Source organism: Diplotaxodon limnothrissa, linkage group LG19 (assembly GCF_057381915.1).
Source record: "Diplotaxodon limnothrissa isolate DT_005_m linkage group LG19, D_limnothrissa_male_GT1.1, whole genome shotgun sequence".
Classification (NCBI taxonomy): domain Eukaryota; kingdom Metazoa; phylum Chordata; class Actinopteri; order Cichliformes; family Cichlidae; genus Diplotaxodon; species Diplotaxodon limnothrissa.
In genome coordinates this window covers 32045838-32066932 of record NC_140614.1, presented here as the reverse complement: position 1 = coordinate 32066932, position 21095 = coordinate 32045838, and the positions used below count along the sequence as shown (strand labels likewise).

The window sequence follows — 21095 nt, the reverse complement described above, 5'->3', positions numbered from 1 at the left end:
TCATCACTTTGTGCTTTCCGCAAACAAAAACAAAAAACATTGAAAAAGAAGCAGCAGATTTTTGCCAGAGGTTAATCCATATTAAAAAAAATGTCTCTTTAAATCTAAAAGATTTTCTTTATCTGTGACGGCCGGGTATCCCATTGCCGTTTGCAGCCGGCTCTTCCAGCTCGTCGTCCTCAAAGCCATGAAAAGTGGAAGTGTCGCTCTCTGAGGTGGTGCCGAAGAGCTCCTCAGCTCCAGTAAAAGTCCCGTCTTCCTTCTCTTCTCCACAGTCAGCTGGAACACCGGACAGGAGAGCAACAGAGTCAAGAAAGAAAATCATATGGCAATCATCACAGCATAATAAATCATGCAAAGATATATGTGAACATACTTGTGCACTGGCAGGCTGAGCAGGGAGACACAGATTTACCCGTTTTCTTGTTTGAGCCCTGGCATTTATTACAGTAACTGTTGGGAATGCTGGTCCCACCTGGACCCTTTGGACCTAAACAGGAATTTCCAGAAAGAAATCAAAGTTTTAATGACAGTTGATTTAACCCAGATTATGTTAGGTACCTATACAACTTATACAAACAGAATATAACTTAAGTGAAAACCAGGTGACATTTGTCCTGAAGAAGCCAGTTTGCAGAAAAAAATGTTCTACAATTTTAATTGCATTAAATAAAATTACATTTAATTTAATTACATTTGTCTACACCTAAAAAAAGGATTAGGATTTTGCATTGGGATAAAAACAAACAAAACAACCCCCCCCAAAAGAAAACAACAACTTTAAAATATAACCAGAACAGGGTTGACAAGAAGCAAAATAATCGGGGTGAATATAACTTAAATATAACTTAAAGTGTTAAAAAAGAGGAACCTAAACAGGAGCCACAGGTGTCACATTTACTTACGTTTGTGTCTGTCAGTCTGTGGTGCAGTGGGGGGTTGGGAGGCAACTGTGCTCCTTTCCCCGGCTCTGTCCTCCTCTGCCAGGTGAGAATGGGTGTAGTGGTAACTTAGTCCTGTGCGGTTCCTGTAGCGCTTTGCACAGACTGCAAGAAACACAGGGGAGATGATCAGTCTCACTACTGTGGCTGCGTTTCATTATATAAATATAATTCTGGGAACACAGCATTTCTAAACGTGGAGTTGGGCAGGTGTTTTCCCCCCTGCATCATCTGGCCATTTGTTTTTAGGATTATGGCTGGTTCTCATAGAGACCTTCACAAAGCTTTTGAGTTAAAATTCCACAGAGCATCTGCTTAGATGGTAATAATGTCAAAGAAACATAGCTACAAAATATTTGTATGTACCCTTTTGTCTTTATAGGCAACAACAAAGTGCAGACTGATAGCATCATTGAGCATAGAAGAAAATGGAAGAAATTCTATCTAATGGAGCTAACTATTCTACTTCTGGCACCAGCACTTTAAGATCTGATTACAACAGTGAGTCAAATAAAACACCAAGCCACACATCATAATAACCGTGGCTCAGATTCAAAGCACCAAGGGCACCTTTCAGCTTGAGAAAAATAACATAATGTAAGGGCTAAATCTATAATGGCAACTCTTGCAACAATACCACTCAACAACCGATCAAAATAAATATCTACAGAACTACAGTCAGAACAACAAATCAACGTACCTGAGGTTGAAGATTTGGAGTTCTGCCTTTGTTTGTATCTGTCTGAAACAGAAAAGACAAAAACACAAGAAGAAAGAGAAAAGATGAGGGTGTGTTTTTCCACACAGAGTCAGCAAATGGAGTCAAATCCAATACCCCTTACTTGGATTTTCCACATGCAACTTGCATGTACAAGAATAGCTAAGACTGCAGTCGCAGTAGTTCACAAAGTTTTATCCTGTTAAGTCCATAATTTGTTTTGCAAAGACACATTTTTTGTAGTTTTGCCTCTGTGCACCATCACCGAGTGGATTTTAAATTAAACAATCAAGATGTCGTTGAAGTGCAAACATTCAGGTTTAAAATAAGCAGGTTTTACAACAATTGTGCATCAACTGTTTAGGAATTACAGCCATTTCAATACATGGTCTCATTGGTAATTGGATAATTGGCTGACAAGTACTTGTCTTGTTATTTTATGACTAATAAGAAAGCAGATATAATCAGGGGTGCACATAAGTGGTCCGCATGTGCGCATTCGCTGTCAAAATAAAAGACGCGCACCAGATAAGAAGCTGCAACGCGCGTTTGCGTCCATATAAAAGGCACTGTTTTTGTCTGCTAGAGTGGGATTTTCACGGCACATTCTGCACCACATCTCTGTGCGTTCATCATTTGTTTGAAGCCAGCTCACCTCCTGCAACCACTTTTCCGAGAATACGTGCTTCTTTTGTGGTTCAGACTCCTGACATTTCTTTGGAGGTGGAGGAACACCAAAGTAATTGCTTAAAGGAGCTTCTTCGACATCTTTAAGAGTTCTAAACAAATGTCTGTCCTCCTCCAGAAAATCTTATGGACGCAAACGCGCGTTGCAACTTCCTATCTGGTGCGCGTCTTTTATTTTGACAGCAAATGCGCACCTGCGGACCACTTATGTGCAGCCCTGGATATAATATTGGAAGCTCATTCAAAGTGTTAAATTTCTATTTTTTTTGTTCCACTGTGATTTTAAATGAGATGTTAATGCAAGTGAGTGAGGCAGTCATGAGGCTGAAATACCCCCCCCCCAAAAAAAAAAAACATTCAGAGAGATGGGAAAAACTTTCCAAGTGGCCAAATCAACAATCTGGTGCATGATTCAAAAGAATGAATGCACTGTACTGGCAGCTCAGCAACACCAAAACCTCTGAAAGAACACAGAAAAGCGCATGATGACAGAATTATTTCCATAGCTCAGAAAACCAGCTTCACATCTAGTCAGGAGGTAAACTAGACACATCGTTATCAAGATCTACGACCATGAAACGCTTTCATGAATCGAAAAATAGCGCAGGCTGCACGCCAGTGGTTACACTCAAGATTACAAAGGTCAGATTAGACTTTGTGAGAGAACATCAAAAAGAGTTTGCACAGTTCTGAAACAAAAAATCTCTACAGATGAAATCAAGGTCAACTTGCACCAGATTGACTGAAACAGAAAGCTATGGAGAACAAGACAAACAACTCATGATCTGAAGCAATCCACATCATCTATCAGTATGGATGGAAATCGAGAACCGGCTCCTAGCAGTCGAATTCCTCAGAATTGTTAGTCTGCCCGCCTATAGATCCCACTTATCAGTTCTTGCACTTCCGCTACAATCTGCTGATGTCAGTTGTCGGAGGAGGTAAATAGTTGAGCTGTTTAAAGAGTGGATATGGACATTACTTTTAATTTTATTGCACTAAAGGACAAGAGTGTAATGGTAAAGAGCAAAGTGCATCCAGGACAGAAGTAACTGTATTAAACTGTTAACACACCTTCGGTCTTAGCAAGCAGCTGTACAGACAGCATGCTAATGCTAAGCTATCCAAAAACCCAGAGTGGTGCTAAAGCCGAGTGAATGACGATCCCAGCCCAGGACTGGAGTCAAGTAATTCGTCATTTGGGAGCAGCGGTGAAGTCAGTCGCCGCTAAACTTCCTCAGGTAACAAAAGGATGAGCAGTCAAGCTGCAGCCTCCGTTTCTACCTGTTCATGGGACGTAAAATCACTGTGGCAATTGCTTTGAAGTCTCTTTGTGCTTCATTTTTGCTTTGTGCTGTTTGCTTTCTGTTCATACCTAAATACTAAGAAAGATCATATGTGTGGCCTCATTAGGACAGGGATTTGTTTTTGTGTGTTGGGCTGTAGCCTCAGGTTTATATTGTTTAATGATAATGAACAGACAGTGTGCTTCAGGTCATTTTACAGAGCAACATGAAAGTAATGTTATAAGTAGTATAGTGAATTATTTTCTCCTTAATTAAGTAATGTACTGCATTACTTTTAATAAAAGTGTTCTGTGTAATATGTGAAATAAATTATTCACAACAAAGAGAGGAAATGCATCCAACACGCACAAACAGTTGATCACACGACATGCAATTAATTGGCACGAATGTAATGTCTTTGATATGATGGCAGTAACTCTGAAAGCACAGCTAGTGAGAGCCCAATGAGAATCAATGGGAGAATTGACAAGGATTCGAATCAATAAGTAATATCGATAAAGGAATCGGAATTGCTAAATTCTTATCAATTCCCATCCCTTTCTGTCAGCTGTAGTGGAGATAATGTTATAGTAGGGCATGTAGAGGTGCTGGTAGTATTGGGTCACTGGTGTTAATTGATGATGTGACTGCTGATACACAGACAGGACGAATTGTAAAGTCCACTGTGGTGGTGTACAATAGCAAACCTACAAAATTGTTAAAGTTTAACAAGTCTAGCTATATTGTTGGTAACTGACTTTGAGGGTTGCTGTTGACCATGACAGAATTTTGAAGAGGAAATCTTGATCTGTAGGTGCTCTTAACAGCCTCACAACCAAGGAAAGCCTTTTTCTTATCCTTTCTCACACACAGCAAGACAATCTCTGCATCAGACGTGTTCTCGCTACTGAAAATACCTAGCTTGGTTTAGGTCAGAGCTCGGATAGAGGGTGTAGGAGGCAGGACACATGATGCCCACTCACAGAATTCATCAAACAATTACCTGCTCCTTTTTTCACATGAGCTCATGAGCAAAGTGTGAAAGCGGCTTAAACATTATTCTTCCAATTAGGTCTAAAATACAAACTGACTCTGTAAAAAGCCTGTCCAATTTATTTTATCAGTGAGGAGTGTAAACAGTAGTACTCTAGGAAACTGTTAGTCTCGACTGTACAAGGTTACAACGTTAGATAACAAAATGAGAAGAAGAAGAAAGAAAAGAATTCAGCAGATTATCTACAAATCATCTGTATGACGGTTAAATGATTTAAGAATTTGTCTCGACTTACTATCACAGACATATGGCTTATCATCATCTAGATCTGTCCTCCTGCGACCTGAACCCCGACCCTGAAGAAAGGCAAAAAAAATTAATAAATTCAATGAGACTGTCTGCTATGGAATCTGTGTTTTTAACATACAGACGTAACACATAAAAGATCAGCCTGAGTTAACTGTGATTTGACTTTTTTGATTTTTCTAAACTGCATCTCCAGTATGTGTCCATCATCGTTTCTCCAGCCACTTACTCTTCCTTTTCCCCGATGTCTCCGCTTGGGAGTGTCCACCTCGTAGTCGTCATCGTCATTGAAAGCATCTTCTGCTGCATCTGCCTCCAGAACCCTCTGGGACAGAGAGAGATAGAGTAATGGATGATCAGTACTGATTAGAGCTTAGCTAGCTAGAGGAAAGGGGGGGAAATAAATAAAAACACTGTGATGAGGCAACATTTTAAGATAAGATAAGATAGAACTTTATTAATCCCTCGGGTGGGTTCCTCTGGGAAATTCGACTTCCAAAAAAAGCACAGCAACGACCAAAGTTACAGTTACAGAACTGTTATATATATATATATATATATATATATATATATATATATATATAACTACCGACCAATAACCTGCCTCAGTACTACATGGAAGCTCCTGTCAGGCATCATATCGGCTAAGATGAACAGGCACATGGGTCAATACATGAGCGGGACACAGAAAGGAATTGGCAAGAATACCAGAGGTGCAAAACACCAGCTACTGGTAGACAGAACAATCAGCCGAGACTGCAAGACCAGACTGACCAACCTGTGCACTGCTTGGATTGATTACAAGAAGGCCTATGACTCAATGCCCCACAGCTGGATACTGGAATGCCTAGAATTGTACAAGATCAATGGGACCCTAAGAGCCTTCATCAGGAACTCAATGGGGATGTGGCGTACAACACTAGAGGCCAACTCCAAGCCCATAGCACAAGTTACCATCAAGTGCGGGATCTACCAAGGAGATGCTCTGTCCCCACTGCTGTTCTGCATAGGCCTGAATCCCCTCAGTGAGATCATTAACAAGACTGGCTACGGATACCGACTACGGAACGGAGCAGTTGTCAGCCACCTCCTGTACATGGATGACATCAAGCTGTATGCCAAGAGTGAACGAGACATCGATTCACTGATCCACACTACCAGGCTATACAGCAATGACATTGGAATGTCGTTCGGACTGGAGAAGTGTAGTCGGATGGTAACAAAGAGAGGGAAGGTAGTCAGAACTGAGGGGATTGAACTACCAGAAGGCAACATTGCAGACATAGAGGACAGTTACAAGTACCTGGGGATCCCGCAGGCAAATGGGAACCATGAAGAGGCCGCTAGAAAGGCTGCAACCACCAAGTACCTGCAGAGGGTCAGGCAAGTCCTGAGGAGTCAGCTGAATGGTAAGAACAAGATCCGGGCCATCAACACGTACGCCCTGCCCGTGATCAGGTACCCTGCTGGTGTAATAGGCTGGCCAAAGGAGGAGATAGAAGCCACTGACATAAAGACAAGAAAGCTCCTGACCATGCATGGAGGGTTTCACCCCAAGTCCAGCACCCTGAGGCTGTACGCTAAGCGGAAGGAAGGGGGCCGGGGACTGGTGAGTGTCAGCACCACAGTCCAGGATGAGACAAGGAACATCCAAGAATACATTGGGAAGATGGCCCCAACTGACCGAGTGCTCAGTGAATACCTCAGGCAGCAGAAACCCAAGAAAGAGGAGGGAGACGAGGAACCATCATGGAAGGACAGGCCCCTACACGGTATGTACCACCGGCAGATAGAGGAGGTGGCTGATATCCAGAAATCCTACCAGTGGCTGGACAAAGCTGGACTGAAAGACAGCACAGAGGCACTAATCATGGCAGCACAAGAACAAGCTCTGAGTACAAGATCCATAGAGGCTGGGGTCTATCACACCAGGCAAGACCCCAGGTGCAGGCTGTGTAAAGATGCCCCAGAGACAATCCAGCACATAACAGCAGGGTGCAAGATGCTAGCAGGCAAGGCATACATGGAACGCCATAACCAAGTGGCCGGCATAGTGTACAGGAACATCTGTGCCGAGTATAACCTAGAAGTCCCGAGGTCAAAATGGGAGATGCCCCCAAGGGTGGTGGAGAATGACCGAGCTAAGATCCTGTGGGACTTCCAGATACAGACGGACAAAATGGTGGTGGCTAACCAACCGGACATAGTGGTGGTAGACAAACAGAAGAAGACGGCCGTAGTGATCGATGTAGCGGTTCCGAATGACAGCAATATCAGGAAGAAGGAACACGAGAAGCTGGAGAAATACCAAGGGCTCAGAGAAGAGCTCGAGAGGATGTGGAGGGTGAAGGTAACGGTGGTCCCCGTGGTAATCGGAGCACTAGGTGCGGTGACTCCCAAGCTAGGCGAGTGGCTCCAGCAGATCCCGGGAATAACATCGGAGATCTCTGTCCAGAAGAGCGCAGTCCTGGGAACAGCTAAGATACTGCGCAGGACCCTCAAGCTCCCAGGCCTCTGGTAGAGGACCCGAGCTTGAAGGATAAACCGCCCGCAGGGGCGTGCTGGGTGTTTGTTTTATATATATATATATATATATATATATATATATATATATAAATACAGAGACAAATATAAATAAAATATACAAAGGGGATAAATAGAATAAATAGGAATAAAAAATAAAAATACAAGTGAATTGCACATTTCAAGTTTTGATTTTGATCACATCAGTTGCAAAGCCTGTGAGGATTTGGGTCAACAATGCCCTCAGCCCTAACCTTGACATCTTAATACATCTCCATTTTCATTTCGATCCCAACAACAAAGCTATACAGCTTTTCAAAATCTTAGTTTAGAACAAACATTTGAAGCATTAACAAAACACTTTAAGCACATTTCCCCCCCCCAAAGATTTAATGTCTTTATACGTGCAGTTGTTGTGACTACTGAAAGTTATGGCTCTCCTCATTTATTTGGAAAGGGCTTTGGTCTTGTTCACGCAAAATAGTATTACCAGAGCGGCTGCAGAGTGGCAAGATTTCCTTCTGAAAGGACTTGGCCATTATGCTCCAAGCACCCTCTTTCCATAAATATGAATGTTTCCACAAGAGTATTTTAGTGGAATGTGTGATGCTAGGAGATATACCTGCTTTTGACTTGCAACAAGAAACAATAAAGATACTGACTTTTTTTCACAGGCAGAGCTACTGCATTGAAAACTCAAGTTCTATACCTTCCCTTTTCCTAAAATGCCTCTCAGCGAGACAACAGTCATCTAACAAGCACCGCAGGTCAGCTGAAAAAACTTGGCAGGTTGCCTTGGCAACCAGTTGGGGCACTAAACATCACTGTGAGTGCCAAGGCCTTCGATCGTTTAACTGATACCACACAAGATTAACATTTTAAAATGTTTACCGGATGCTATGAACCGCACTGATCCACACGCAGTTTGACTGGACCCACCTGGATCTCCAGCAGGCTCTCCTCGTCGTTCTTGGAGGCGTTCCTCTTGTCTAGGCCCTCTCCACGAAGCAGAGCTTCCAGTGTAGTGCTCTGAGTCGGCAACGTGTCCTTTGACATGAGACCGCCGTCTGCATGAAGACAAATAACAGGCAACATGTGATGAGTCATCACAACACCGGCTTAGTGTTTGTCAACTGTGCGCTTTAAGTGAAAACGTCAGAGTGCTAATACACAGCATGTGCAGTGTATCACCATCAAGCACTATAATTTCGATAGGAACCAGCAGTGTCACAAACTGTGACCTGCATGAGCAGCTTTTATCAGCATAATTCCATTATCTTCCTTCTCTTCCACTCTTACTAGAACTCATGAAAGCATGTGGCAATTTGGTGTAGCATTTGTTTTTTCTAATGCTTATCATCTCTTTGTCCTGCAGCAGAATGTGTCATCACAGCCATTTTTCCACAACAATATACTGCTGGAAAACAACAAAAAACAAAACATACATGTACTGGCTCTGAGGAAGACTGCACAGTCACTGAGCTCTCGGTACTGTTGCCCTATGCGGACATTATGCTGACTTTGTCCACAGGAATGTACTTATGTGGCTTATCACTTTAACTTGAACACATGCAGATATCTCCTCCTACACTGACGATCTAAACAAACAGTGTAGGAGGCGAGCAGGTTGAGCAGACAAAGCAGAACAAACAAAAGCTTTGACAGCTAGTCGGATCCACACATCTTATTTGCACAATCTCCTCTACAGAGAGCTTCATGATCATCCAGTTGCTTTGTGGGTCTTTGAAGAGGACATACTTCAAAGCCCCAGCTTTTGCAGAATATTGAGCACGTAGGACCTGAAACAGCAGGACTGCATAGGTGAGAGGCAGGCACAAAGAGATAGGTACGAGAGGGAGAAAGCTCTATGCTTCTTAAAAATTGGCCCTTCCACCATGTGGCAGCAGCCCCTCACCATTGTGTCTGCACACGTTGACTTTCAACTCTCCGCGACGAGACAACCCCCCCTCACCCCCCTCCCTCCCTCTCTCAACCGATGGGAGCTGGGGGGGGCTAAAAATAGAGCCGGCAGCAGCCTGCAGCAGGGAGCTGATTCTGCATGCAACCCCAGTCCCTCTAGCACACCATCAGACAGTGAGACAGACTCTGGTTGCTGCCCTGAGCTGGCCACCTCTGGCCAGCTGTACAATGTGCTCCATATAAGAGACGCCAGGTTAAATCGGGGTACGTTTCCCCTCTGATGGGCACTCACACACAGCGCATACCAATCCACTTTTTATTGGAGAAGGGAAGGGACAGCAGGGTGGTGGTGTGGTCTCGGCAAGCACAAGCTCAGTGGAAAACAATAGGCTACAATGGGATGTGTTTAGGAAACAAAGGCTTTGTTCACATGCTGTCACTACATCTTGGTTTCTCTTTCCAGTCTCTCTCGCTCTCTCTCGCTTCCTCAACATCCCAACAATTTTTCCTTCTAACATGCAAAACACATAAACACAGCACCACAATCTTGGAGGTTTCTGTCAAAACATTATGCCATTTTCTTTTTGCAGAAACTACTTGAAAGAGAAAGATGTAACCTTGCATTTCTGTGTTTATTCCTTAGGATAGTGTAACCTCCCAGTGGGTATGAAAGCTTTGGGCACAGAATGTACCTGTTACTCGGTGTTGAGAAAGACTGGCCACCAAACACAGACACACTGCGTGGCAGGCTACAGGGAGAGAAAGATGAAAGAGTTGCCAGAGAGAAAGAGACAAACCCAATCAGCAAGGCAGGTGGCAAGTAGAAAATAAGATGGAGTGAGAATATAGAGAGGGTAAATGTGTTGAGTGAGATGTTTCAAGTGGCAGTCAGAGAAGACCAAACTTCATTCCATAACATTTATTAAATACTGTCTGCAGTGGCCAAACTCTGTCTCGCTGCTCCCAGCAGCAGTAAATCTAATTACATGTTCTACTTCTCACAAAACAAGTTTACCAGCCGTGGTGAACACAGCCACATTTCATCCTCTGAAAAATGACTGGCAGCCTGCTCTGCTCATTGCGCTGAGACTGACTGATATGCTTTTAGTGAGATTATTCCAGATCATCACCAGTAATCACATGAGCTGAAGGAGGTGGGTGGAGATCGAGGGGGAGCCGGCTGAGTGGGAGGAGAAGCTGAGTGGAGCAGAGAGCGGTGGGCAGGTGACATGCCGAGAAGAGGCTGCAGGGTCTTACCGAGCTGGAGGCCGTAAATGCCCAGGCGGGGATCTGTGGAGTTGTGCAGCCGTCTTTTCTTTCGCCAGCAGCGGGCGGGGTACGTGTACATCTGTCCGGCTGCAACACCTGTAGAATGGACGCCATGAATGAAAATTCAAGTCTCATGGCAATTTGTTTGTTTCGACATAAAGTCCTTCAAACGTTTTGTTTTTCTCTATGCCTGCACCAATTTTTCTGTCTGACACTGACAGGACAGTCTCCAAACCACCAAACCATAACAAACTAAACCAAATCATGATCATTTACTAATCCTAGCCAAGTAGTTTTGTTCCCTAAACTTCACTAAAAAGCACTTAATAATGTATTTTATGTCTTTTAGCTGAAGGTTACTTGCCACTCCCAACCACTAATACCCCTTTTCCATTAGTATATACTCTGATTGGCTCGACTCGTTTTCCACCGAATATGCGTAGGGCTCATTACAGTAACGTGACCGAACGTCCCATGACATCATTTGTTTGGGACACAAATGCCACAACAAAGGAGGAAGTCAAGGCGATGGCATAACTGCTGCTCGGTCTGTGGCTTTTTGTCAAACTTTTTTTGTGTAGCCATTTCTCTCACTGCTGGGCTTCAAGATCGCCGTTTTGATTTTCATGAAGGAGACGCTCTCATGACTCATCGAGTGACGTCGCTGACTATCTAATCGGTGGAATTCAGTCTGTTGATGTCTCCTTTTCGGATCATCTCGGATCCCTTGGAACCCCGGTCAAGTAGGTACTTGAAAAGTACCTGGTACCAGGTAATAATGGAAACACTAAAAACCGTGTCGAACTGATCCAAGTCTTCTTTCTTTTTGCATGCATAGTGTGGGTGTTTTCACTCACCGGGGCTGCGATGGTGACGTTCCATCCAGATGTAGCAGTTGTTCTGGGCCACCCCGGTTTGAGAGTCCAGGAATGGCAGGCGGACGCTGCGTTCAGCGCACAGGCGGGCATTGTAGCTGCGGCACTGCTCAATGGCCTCTTTATAAAACTGGTCGCCCAACCTGTCAAAAATAAGCAAAGATCAATGACAAGGGTAGATATGGTTGGTTAACTTTAACTAATTGTAAATGACATCACCTGCTGGTTAATGAACTCCTGTTTTTAACCTACGAGCATTAAAACACACCTTCACTACATGGGACTCCTAAGGGGTGGATGTGACGAACATTACTTGCTCAAACAATACCAAGCGATCAATCAAAATGTATGCTTGCCTTAAAGCACATTCTGCTTTATCATTCATTTTGACTCTAGGGGGACAACAGACAATGTGCAAACAGACACACCGTGTTGTAGAGATGCACCGACTGATCAGTCAGGGACCAGGATCGGTCCAATCCTAGCATGCTGACCCCTGACTAGGGATGGGTATCGAAAACCGGTTCTTGTTGAGAACCGGTTCCCACTGTTTCAATTCCTTGGAATTGTTTGCCATTTTTGCAAACGATTCCCTTATCGATTCCAGTCGCCCCGAATGACGTCACCACGTTGCGGAGCGTCATTTACCTGGCAGGAAACACGGCGCCTAAGCGGCTCAAACGCTCAAAAGTTTGATTATACTTTATGAGAACCGATGACAACAGGGCAACTTGCAATACTTGCAAAGTAGATATTTCATTTAAGGGAGGAAACACTACGAATATGCAAAAGCATTTGCTCACAAAACACGCGATGACACGTGTTTTTAATTCCGCTCCGGACTCGTGACTCTCAACCCAGCAGCAGCGGTAACGTTTGCACGTCCTCTCCCGTTAATGCGGCAGGTAAATAATCAACTAACAGTGCATATTATGTTAGCGCAATCTGCCTTATTACAAGACCTGCCATTACTGTGCATGTAGGTGACCATGATGAGACAGACAGACAGAGTCTGGCTGGCGCTCGCTGGCAGTTCTCGCTGCAGTCTACCGGTAGCGTCTCCTTTCAGGCCAGGATAGACGAATGTCACCGAGCAGTGTCTAAGTTTGTGGTCAAAGCCTTGCACCCATTTGCCACAGCAGATGCCCCGATTTTTGGTAAGTGAATGTGTTTAATTGTAGGCAGGGACATTACTGGATATTCTTGTGTAATTGCCACAGAACAATTTATGTTATACTTTGCTACAGAAGAATATTTATTTTATTATTTTACATTTACAATTTTTTTTCCTGGGGACCCTGTGACGCCCCATTGAAGAGCCGTAGGCTGGATCTCTTAAGATCTCACTGTTGGGTTTGTAAGGCCATGTTACTCCTAAATTTCTATCTTGTTCAAAGAGAAGATATAAAACAAAGTTCTAAGCTAATCGACCTTAGTGTTCTCCTTTTTTAAAAAGAATCGATAAAGAATCGAATCGTTAAACAGAATCGAAAATGGAATCGGAATCGTTAAAATCTTATCAATACCCATCCCTACCCCTGACCCATCTCACTTATGTCCAATTAGAAGCCGGACTGTTTCGTGCACAACAACATGAGCAAAAAGCAATTCACGTGCAAACTCACAGCCGTGTGCTAAGATGTCATCAGAGTAAACTCACTTCACTGTGAGTGAAGACACAAAATTCACACCTGGTGAAATCTATTGCATTTGCTTTTGTTTGGTAAGATAGAACATGGTAGGTAAAGGTGCATCTCATTTTCAGCACTTTTTTGTCAGGGGTTTAAATGAGAGGAGATCCAGGAAGTTGCTGCAGTTTGGGGAAAACTGTAACGTGTACTAATGTCTTTTAATCTAAAAAAAGTTACGTGAAAGGTTCATAGAAAGAAAATTGGGATCAACAAAAATTGGTACTGACAGGACACGCTATCAATTAGGGCTGGGCGATATGGCCTAAAATTCATATCGCGATATAATTTGAAGCACGTGCAGTAACGATATATATCGTGATATATTCTGTTCTTCTGTATAACGTATTTTCCACACTTAAAATCCTTTAATTTTCTCAAAAATCGAGAGTGCGCCTTATGTATGAATTCTGGTTGTGCTTACTGACCTCGAACCGATTTCTGCGTGCAGAAATCTGTTAAAAAATGTTTTAGTACAACTTTGGTAAGCCATGCTGCTTGATGGATTGTCAGAGCATTACGGCTGCCGTAGTGAGAAGCTTCGCGGAGTAATCTGGGTCCAAAACTCCGTCCCTTCAGGTCCCAAAATCAAACGAACACTGAGAGTTAAAAACTGTCAAAATTATTTCATCTTTAATAAATCATCAGCGTTGCTGCTTTACCAGGTGCAACAATTAAGTTTAACATCCAGGCATCCATGAAAACAGAAGTTATTAAATTTAACGGAGTTAGAAGTTAGCAGGAAGTTAGCTCGCTAGTTTCCACCTAAACATTTCATACCATGTTCTAACTGAGAGATTTTTGAAGCTAATTAAAACGTACAGCTCTGCTACAACTTCCAACATAAATGAAGACAGAAAACTAAACAGCAGTGACGTTTGCAGGGTTACTGAAGTTGGACTACCTGGTATATAGTGTTGGGCTACGTGATTAATGGTTGTAGCCGCTGCGATGCTTTCAACCAGGGGTGCCCAATCCCAGTCCTCGAGATCTACTATCCTGCAGCTTTTAGATGCATCCCTACTCCAACACAGCTGAATCAAATGGTGTGATTACCTCTTTAGCATGCCATCAAGTTTGGCAAAGGCCTGATAACAAGCCATTCAGTTGATTCAGGTGTGTCAGAAGAAGGATGCGTCTAAAAGCTGCAGGACGGTAGCTCTCGAGGACTGGGATTGGGCACCCCTGCTTTCGACCAAAACAGGCACAGCTTGATGACATCATCAACATGCGCTATCGCGGTAGAGCGGTATAGTCAAAATCTCTATATCGTTGGCCAAATTTATATCGTTTCTATCGTATATATCGCCCATCCCTACTATTAATGTTACATTTTTTTTTAGAAATTTAAATCAGCCAATAAAAACATATTGTATTCAACAAAAACTAGGGATTGAGACCATAGCCCCAGCAGTAAAGTGTTTCCTGTACATGAATATGGTAGAGCAAATGTGTCCTTTTGCATATGAATTTCCACACAGAAAAAAAACTCAACTGCACATCGCTGGATGTGGGTGACCTGTGTGTTGGTTGAATGCTGAATGAATGACAAGTGGACCCAGACAGGGAAGGGAGTGACAGTGGAGTTCACCGGGGAAAGGCAGTCTAAAAAACTCCATCACAGAGCCAAAAATACAATATGAAAAGTACATACTGTGGCTGCAGTGGACACTTCATTGCTTTTAACAGTCTAGGTTTCACTTCAGTTCTTTGTATGTTAACTTCTCCACAGCTGGCCGATGGACCAACAAAAGTACATCAAGAGTAGCCCACAGACCGGTTGCACCACATACTTTGCACACTGCCTCTATGGACAACAGAACACTCTCTGCAGGTAGACGGGCACTCTACGACTGCCCACGGACTGCCTTTGTGCTACCACTGCTGAAGTATAATTTCAACATCAAAGTATTTCTTCCAGAATACTTTTTTACAATCGGTGGAGTCGCTCTCTGCTGGCCACAACCCACAAGACCCACAAGCTACATCCATCTTTTATATACAGTCTATGTAGAGTAGTGGAAGAACAAAAAAGGAGCACAGAAAAGTCAAGAAAACAGTCTATATTAAAAATACTCAAAAGTTAAAAAAGCTTAACAACTCTTACAGATCGGTTTATTAGCAATTCATATTACAGCTAGCACCAGTGGGACTGAATTTAATAATGATATATCCGGTAAACATGCAATATTTGCCTTTGCACTATAGTGGAGTAAAAACAGACTGTAGAAAATGGGGATGCTCTTTTAAAGTGCAACTACTAATCAGACTTGAGTAAATCTACTCTTGTAGTTCTCACCACTGTTGACACAGCTGGGACACTGATGTGGAAGCTTCTTTGAAGAACCGGTCAAGAAGTGCTGTGCTGCTAACAATAAGGGCGACTATACATACGCAGCATCTGACATCCAAGATGTTCATCATGTACAAATGCTACGATAAAGGCCTGTTGCTTTGCTGGCTGCAGATCACTTAGCTGAAGCAGCTATAAGCTGATAGAAAGCCAGATCAAAACAAAACAAGGGAAGAAACACGTTGCTTCTTTAAAAAAAAAAAAAAGACCGCAAAGATAAAGTGCATCTTTCACACTATCTGTTTCCTGTATATTCAAGTCCCCAAGAACCCAGCAATGCTGTTAGCATCAAACCCTGTTCAATTTAGGGATCAAACTGACAGCTGAGCTTCTCACTGCTGTCTCCACCTTGCCAACAGGGGGAATTTGTAGAAAGAGAAAAAAACAATGCATCCCATTTACAACAGTTCGACCACTCTGCTGCTCCCACTCCTGAGGTTAAACATATTATTACCTCTGTGGGCTCTTTGTTTGATCTGATTCAAGACAGGCTGTGAGCTACACTGACGCTGACTGTGTTAGATTATCACGCAAACACTGAATCTGGGGTCTGATATAAAGTCACTCCTCCGACCAGCAAGCAGCCAAGACTCTCGCACTTTAGTTCCACTTTTCTTAGTGCTGCTGAGATTTTGGCACTCCCCGAGGGTTTCAATGTTAATATTCAGAGTGAAATGGGGGAGGAAATTTCACATTCAAGCCCTCAATCGCTGCCACACGCCTGGTATGGTAATTAGCCTACTTAATTAATCTCAGCAGAGTGCCTAGCACAAGGGCAGGTTCTAATTTGACTATATCAAAGACGAAGGTAACTGCTTCAACTCTGAAATCATGACACGGTACTTTGGATGCGTTTTCTACAGTTTGCTATTATATCACAGGGCCAAGAGGGCCCAATAATAGCTACTGGTTCTTCTGGTATAAACATCCCCACATCCAAATAATGAAGTTCCTCCATGTGTTCTCAATTACAGCATTAGAAGGACGGCCATTTTGAAGTGAAACTAATGAGCTGCGGGTTGTGAGTCGAGGCTGGAATTTTAAAGCGGAGGTAGAGGTGCTGGAAGGCTGATTTGTCAGTGCTGCTCGGATCCCACACTCCTCCTTTACCTCCGTCTTTGCCACCACCCTTGAGACAACGTCCAGCTATGCATTTGAGACAAAACCAGATTGTGTGTGTGTGTGAAGTTTCCGGGAAGGACAGGCTTCGTGTCAGTGTGATTGAGAAGAGTAAACAGTCGCAGGTACAGAGCTTGCGCAGGGAGGGGTGGAAAAGTGTGAGGGAGATGAAAAGGGAGAGGGAAGGAAAAGCTAACAAGCAGATCATGACTAATAAACACAGGACTTTATTCTAATGAATAATTGCATTACTACTGCTCCCTGCCTAATAAAGACGTAGCTGATTGATTTGCGTTGCATACAAAGCCAAAAACAACATAAATTTCTCACATGTAGCAGGGCTTTCTCTGGCTTTAAGGTGCAGGAATTTTTACAAGCGTATTCACACAGGGATAGACTCAAAACAGATTTGCCACAAAGCATGACCACACAGGATCAGCGGTTTGACATGCTTGCTAGTAGCTTCATCGAGGATTTAAGAGAAATGTTTAGCTCATGAAAAAAAATAATAGCATGCGGCTTGCTAATTAGATTTGTCAAATGTGTACCATGTGCGGAGTGTCTCGTTTCCAACAGTAAATCCCTGTCAACCTAACCTGTGTGCTTCAGTGGCATTCCTTGATATCAACACACAGCTGCGATGGGGCATAGTGTGACATATCAGTTTACTAAAAGCAGATCGGCTGCGAGTGCTCCCCGAAGTCAGCTACGGGCGCACGCTAGTGCCAAGAAACCCCTGCGATTACTCGAGTTGAATGAAGGCGGGAGAGGATGCCGGTTGGTCTCAAGTGAATCCTGGAGTGCAAGGGGGTTTGAGGAGGGAGGATGGTGGAGCATCTGAACATGTAAGTGGGTGAAAGACTTCTGGTGGTTGCTAGCTGTGTGCGCAACAGCACGAGCTGCATCAGAGCCCTGCCTCCCCCAGCAGCAGGTGTTCCAGCTTAGGTGAGAGAACTTTCTGACACCTGTAATGAGTGACAAGACCCACATGTCCAGCGACTCAGGAGGGGGGTGGGGGGGCGCGCACACATACAGACACCACCTCCAACTCAGTATTCACAACCTTCCGCCTTGTTCTGAGAGACTAGTCTGTTGACTTGGCTGAAAGATAACTTCAACTTTATATTTTTGGACATTATTTTCATAATCGAGTTAAGATCAGAGAATGAAGCAACAGTTTGAAGAAGAACTGATCACACATGCGCAGTTAGATGATTGGATAAAGCTTTCAAGTATGCAGCTGAATAATACAATTATGTTCTGACCAACTACAGACAACTAAAATGTATCTCTGGAGCCTTAGAGAGGTGTGCAATCCACTGGTTTAGACAATCTGGCTACATTTTTAGCTTGTCTGTTTTCTATTACAAGACACAGAAGAAAAATACACAAAAATGAGCTCAAATTTGCACTAAACCAGATTTAGCTGTTAGAATTAGCCATAAACACTTGAGACTTGTGTGCATGCCACAGCCTCAGAGGTATGTACAACACATCCCCGATGTCTTCCAGCTGAGCAGAGAAGGTGAGTGTGCGCATGAGGGTGAAGAACAAAAGCAAATCTTGTGGCCAGTGGGGCCTCCGCTATCAGCGTGTTCCTGTCAACGGTTCACCGTGTCACATGGCTGCGTCCGTAATGTAAGCGTGTGTCAACTCACGTTTTGCATATCTAACGACAAACTGAGAGAGCAGGAGAGCTACGAGTGAGCTGCAGTCATGACAAAAAGCTAGTGCTTTACAATAGCCCGGCTTGTAAGGAGAATATGTAAGAGCAAAAACAAAACAACAACAAAAATCTGATATAAAACAACTTCTGTCTCGTGTGCTCTATTTAGAAGGTATCTCAAACTTGCAGGTGCACTGCTGCTCCACAGGAAGCAAGAGCTACCACATAACAAGGGTAGGGGGAGGGCCTACAGAGTGACTGCATCCTGATAGCAACCTCTGATTACACCAATCAGAACAACACAGTCTGGCTGAGGGCAGGGGTAAAAAAAACCAGACCATACACCTCCACACTGCAGTACCAATAAACAGCAAGCCTGACTCACTCAAAGTCTACTCAACAGCAAATGACAAGAAAGCTGACAACACGAATCCGGCGGGTGGAACGTCAGGAGAGCTGCGGATGGAAGATGTGTCCAGGCGGCAGATAAACTCCAGCTGTGGCTCAAATTTTAATGAGCAGCTTTATGCGCTCCCCTTATTAATTAAATATTCCAGCCTCCATTTTAATCAGCAGATTCTGGAGATTACTGTCGTCCAACAGAGCTCAGAGAAGGGGACAGACCTCAACCAGGCGTGCGCGGGCCTGCATGCTCCTGCTCCATCAGCCTCATCCTCACAAAGTCAAACTAGCAGTTCCATTTCCCTGAAGTGAATCATCTTAATACAAAAAAAGGTCAAACTGGTCTACGGGAGCGACATCCAATTAGTGTCAAGTGTGACTAATTATAATCTGACAAACGTGTGAAATGAAGTCAGAAACCCGAGACAGAGGCTAATTATAGCAGATTGAAACACTTCATTAAGCACAGCTTATAGCAAGGAGACATTCCACATCAGAATGCTAAAATGTCAGTGAGATGAAGCAGCGGCTTGACAGCAGACAGATACCGAGGCTTGCTGGGACACAAGAGAAATGGCCCAACACCGGTAGTCATGAAATGCACCTCTGCGTGCTCTCGTGAAAAGGCGTGAGGTACGAGAACAGCAGCAGTTTAGATGGGGAGGGAATTATTTATTGAACATTTGCAATGAACATCGAGTGTGTTCGCTGAGCTGCTCAGGTGCCAGCAGGAGGAGGCTGTGATTGCACCGGGCAATTCCCCGGTGAGTAAAACTGTTGAGCAGTTTGAGCGAAAATTGAGAGCATGCGCAGTCGACTGAGGAGGACATAACGATTCAACATGCCCCCCCAATTTCTTTTTTTTTTGTGTGCAGGGAGGTTATCTTACTAGGAGGCCACTTTACTGGATCATCACAAATACATATACATATATACTCTGGATGCTTAAAATTAACTTCTCCCTAGATGGTGCAAAAAACACCATCCTTTCCAGCATCCTTTCCTAGGTGTAATAATGCCTCAATAACAATGGCAGCATGGGGTGCATGGATGTGCAAGGTGCTGTGAGGTCCACTCCTTGTGCTCACAGTCCACTGAGGTGGCAGGGTACCTCTGTGAAGGAGCAGATGGTTCTCCTGCTTGTGCCCAACACTTCCTCTCTGTCGGAGCATCTCTCTGACAGATGGGCCCAGGATCCTGGACCAAGCTAATCTCCAGCACTCCTCCACTTAAAGGCACAGTGGAGACAGCCTGCACTATACCTCCACAGTCCCGTGATTATAACACATCAATACAGGCGGACTGCTTGGTGACAGCCGCGCAACTTAACATGCATTTAAAGATTTAACAGACCACAATGTGCAGTACAAAAATGACAAGGAGCGAGAGGCCAAGTGTGTCTAACTTGCAGTGATACGTCTACCAGTAGGAACTGGTAAAACAATACAGAAGAACAAAGGAGAAAATGGGAGGGAAAGGTGGAGTATTTCTTTGAAGTTGAGGGACAAAAAACGGCCGTGCATGCACTATTTGAGCGCAGGGTGACAGCCTATTTTCAGCGGCGGAGTCAACTGCTGTCACTTTTGTCGATTTCGCCAGCAAGCATGCAAATACAAAATGCCTCCTCCCTTGCTTTACCGGGTCCTGACCACGTCTGCGCTCGGAGGAGCCAAAGTTGACATGTCGACAATTCACACCAACTATAAAGGACTTTCGGAATGTCCGATGATATTCCGCCGCTATGCCCCACCGAGCGAAGGAAGAAATTCGGCTTTTTAATTATTCGTAACGGCGCAAAGGCACGTTGTGGACAGTTTTTTTTTCCAAATAAATTTACAGCCCAGAAAAAGACGACACTCTCCCGTGTTGTATGCAAAGCCGTGTAGAGGAAAAGCCCCGCTAGTACAGCGAAAATGTCAAGCAGCCGAACGCACGTTGTTTAAAACCAAATGTTGAAATGTAGCGGAATTAAAAAAATAAAAAAGAAACTATACGAGGTTACTTTGCCATGCAAGAAGTACACAAAATGAATTTGGACAGCTTAATAGCTCATATGCACACGGCTGGAAATGGCATGCGCTAGCGCTCAGTTTAAATGTACGACTTGGCAACAAAGTAGATATTCACAATTTCCTCAATGTCTAAATTACTTACGCTTTTAGTGGATTCTGAATGACAGCCGCCATTTTGCTACAATGTAACGCAATATCGGCGTCTTGCAGTTCTGAGGGAAACCTACGGAAATTGACCAATCGGAGCTCAGGGTGAATTCGTGGACCAATACATCTGCAGCATGAGCGGATAGGGCGTGGCTTAATGGGGTAAACTGTCAAAATTATTTTAAAGGG

General features: G+C 43.8%; 1 protein-coding gene across 1 annotated transcript; it reads right to left on the bottom strand.

The window, feature by feature from the left end:
• LOC146612592 (zinc finger protein DPF3-like) lies at window positions 1-20955 on the bottom strand. The gene is made up of 10 exons (XM_085342932.1): window positions 20902-20955; window positions 11502-11662; window positions 10633-10740; window positions 8395-8522; window positions 5162-5257; window positions 4922-4982; window positions 1642-1683; window positions 906-1046; window positions 377-490; window positions 1-279 (listed from the first exon to the last, which is right to left on the bottom strand). Exons 1-10 carry the CDS (start codon window positions 20931-20933, stop codon window positions 119-121), a joined length of 1044 nt encoding a protein of 347 aa, XP_085199058.1. The 5' UTR covers window positions 20934-20955; the 3' UTR covers window positions 1-118.
• Between the last annotated feature and the right edge of the window lie 140 nt (window positions 20956-21095).

What these genes read in the sequence shown, in the direction of transcription:
- LOC146612592 (XM_085342932.1), bottom strand. Translation starts at nt 20,933, where the DNA reads ATGGCGGCTGTCATTCAGAATCCACTAAAAGC. An exon ending in ACAGACTGACAGACACAAAC is followed by an intron (nt 491 to 905) that starts GTAAGTAAATGT and finishes ATTCCTGTTTAG; the next exon opens with GTCCAAAGGGTCCAGGTGGG. An exon ending in CTCAGCCTGCCAGTGCACAA is followed by an intron (nt 280 to 376) that starts GTATGTTCACAT and finishes CCGGTGTTCCAG; the next exon opens with CTGACTGTGGAGAAGAGAAG.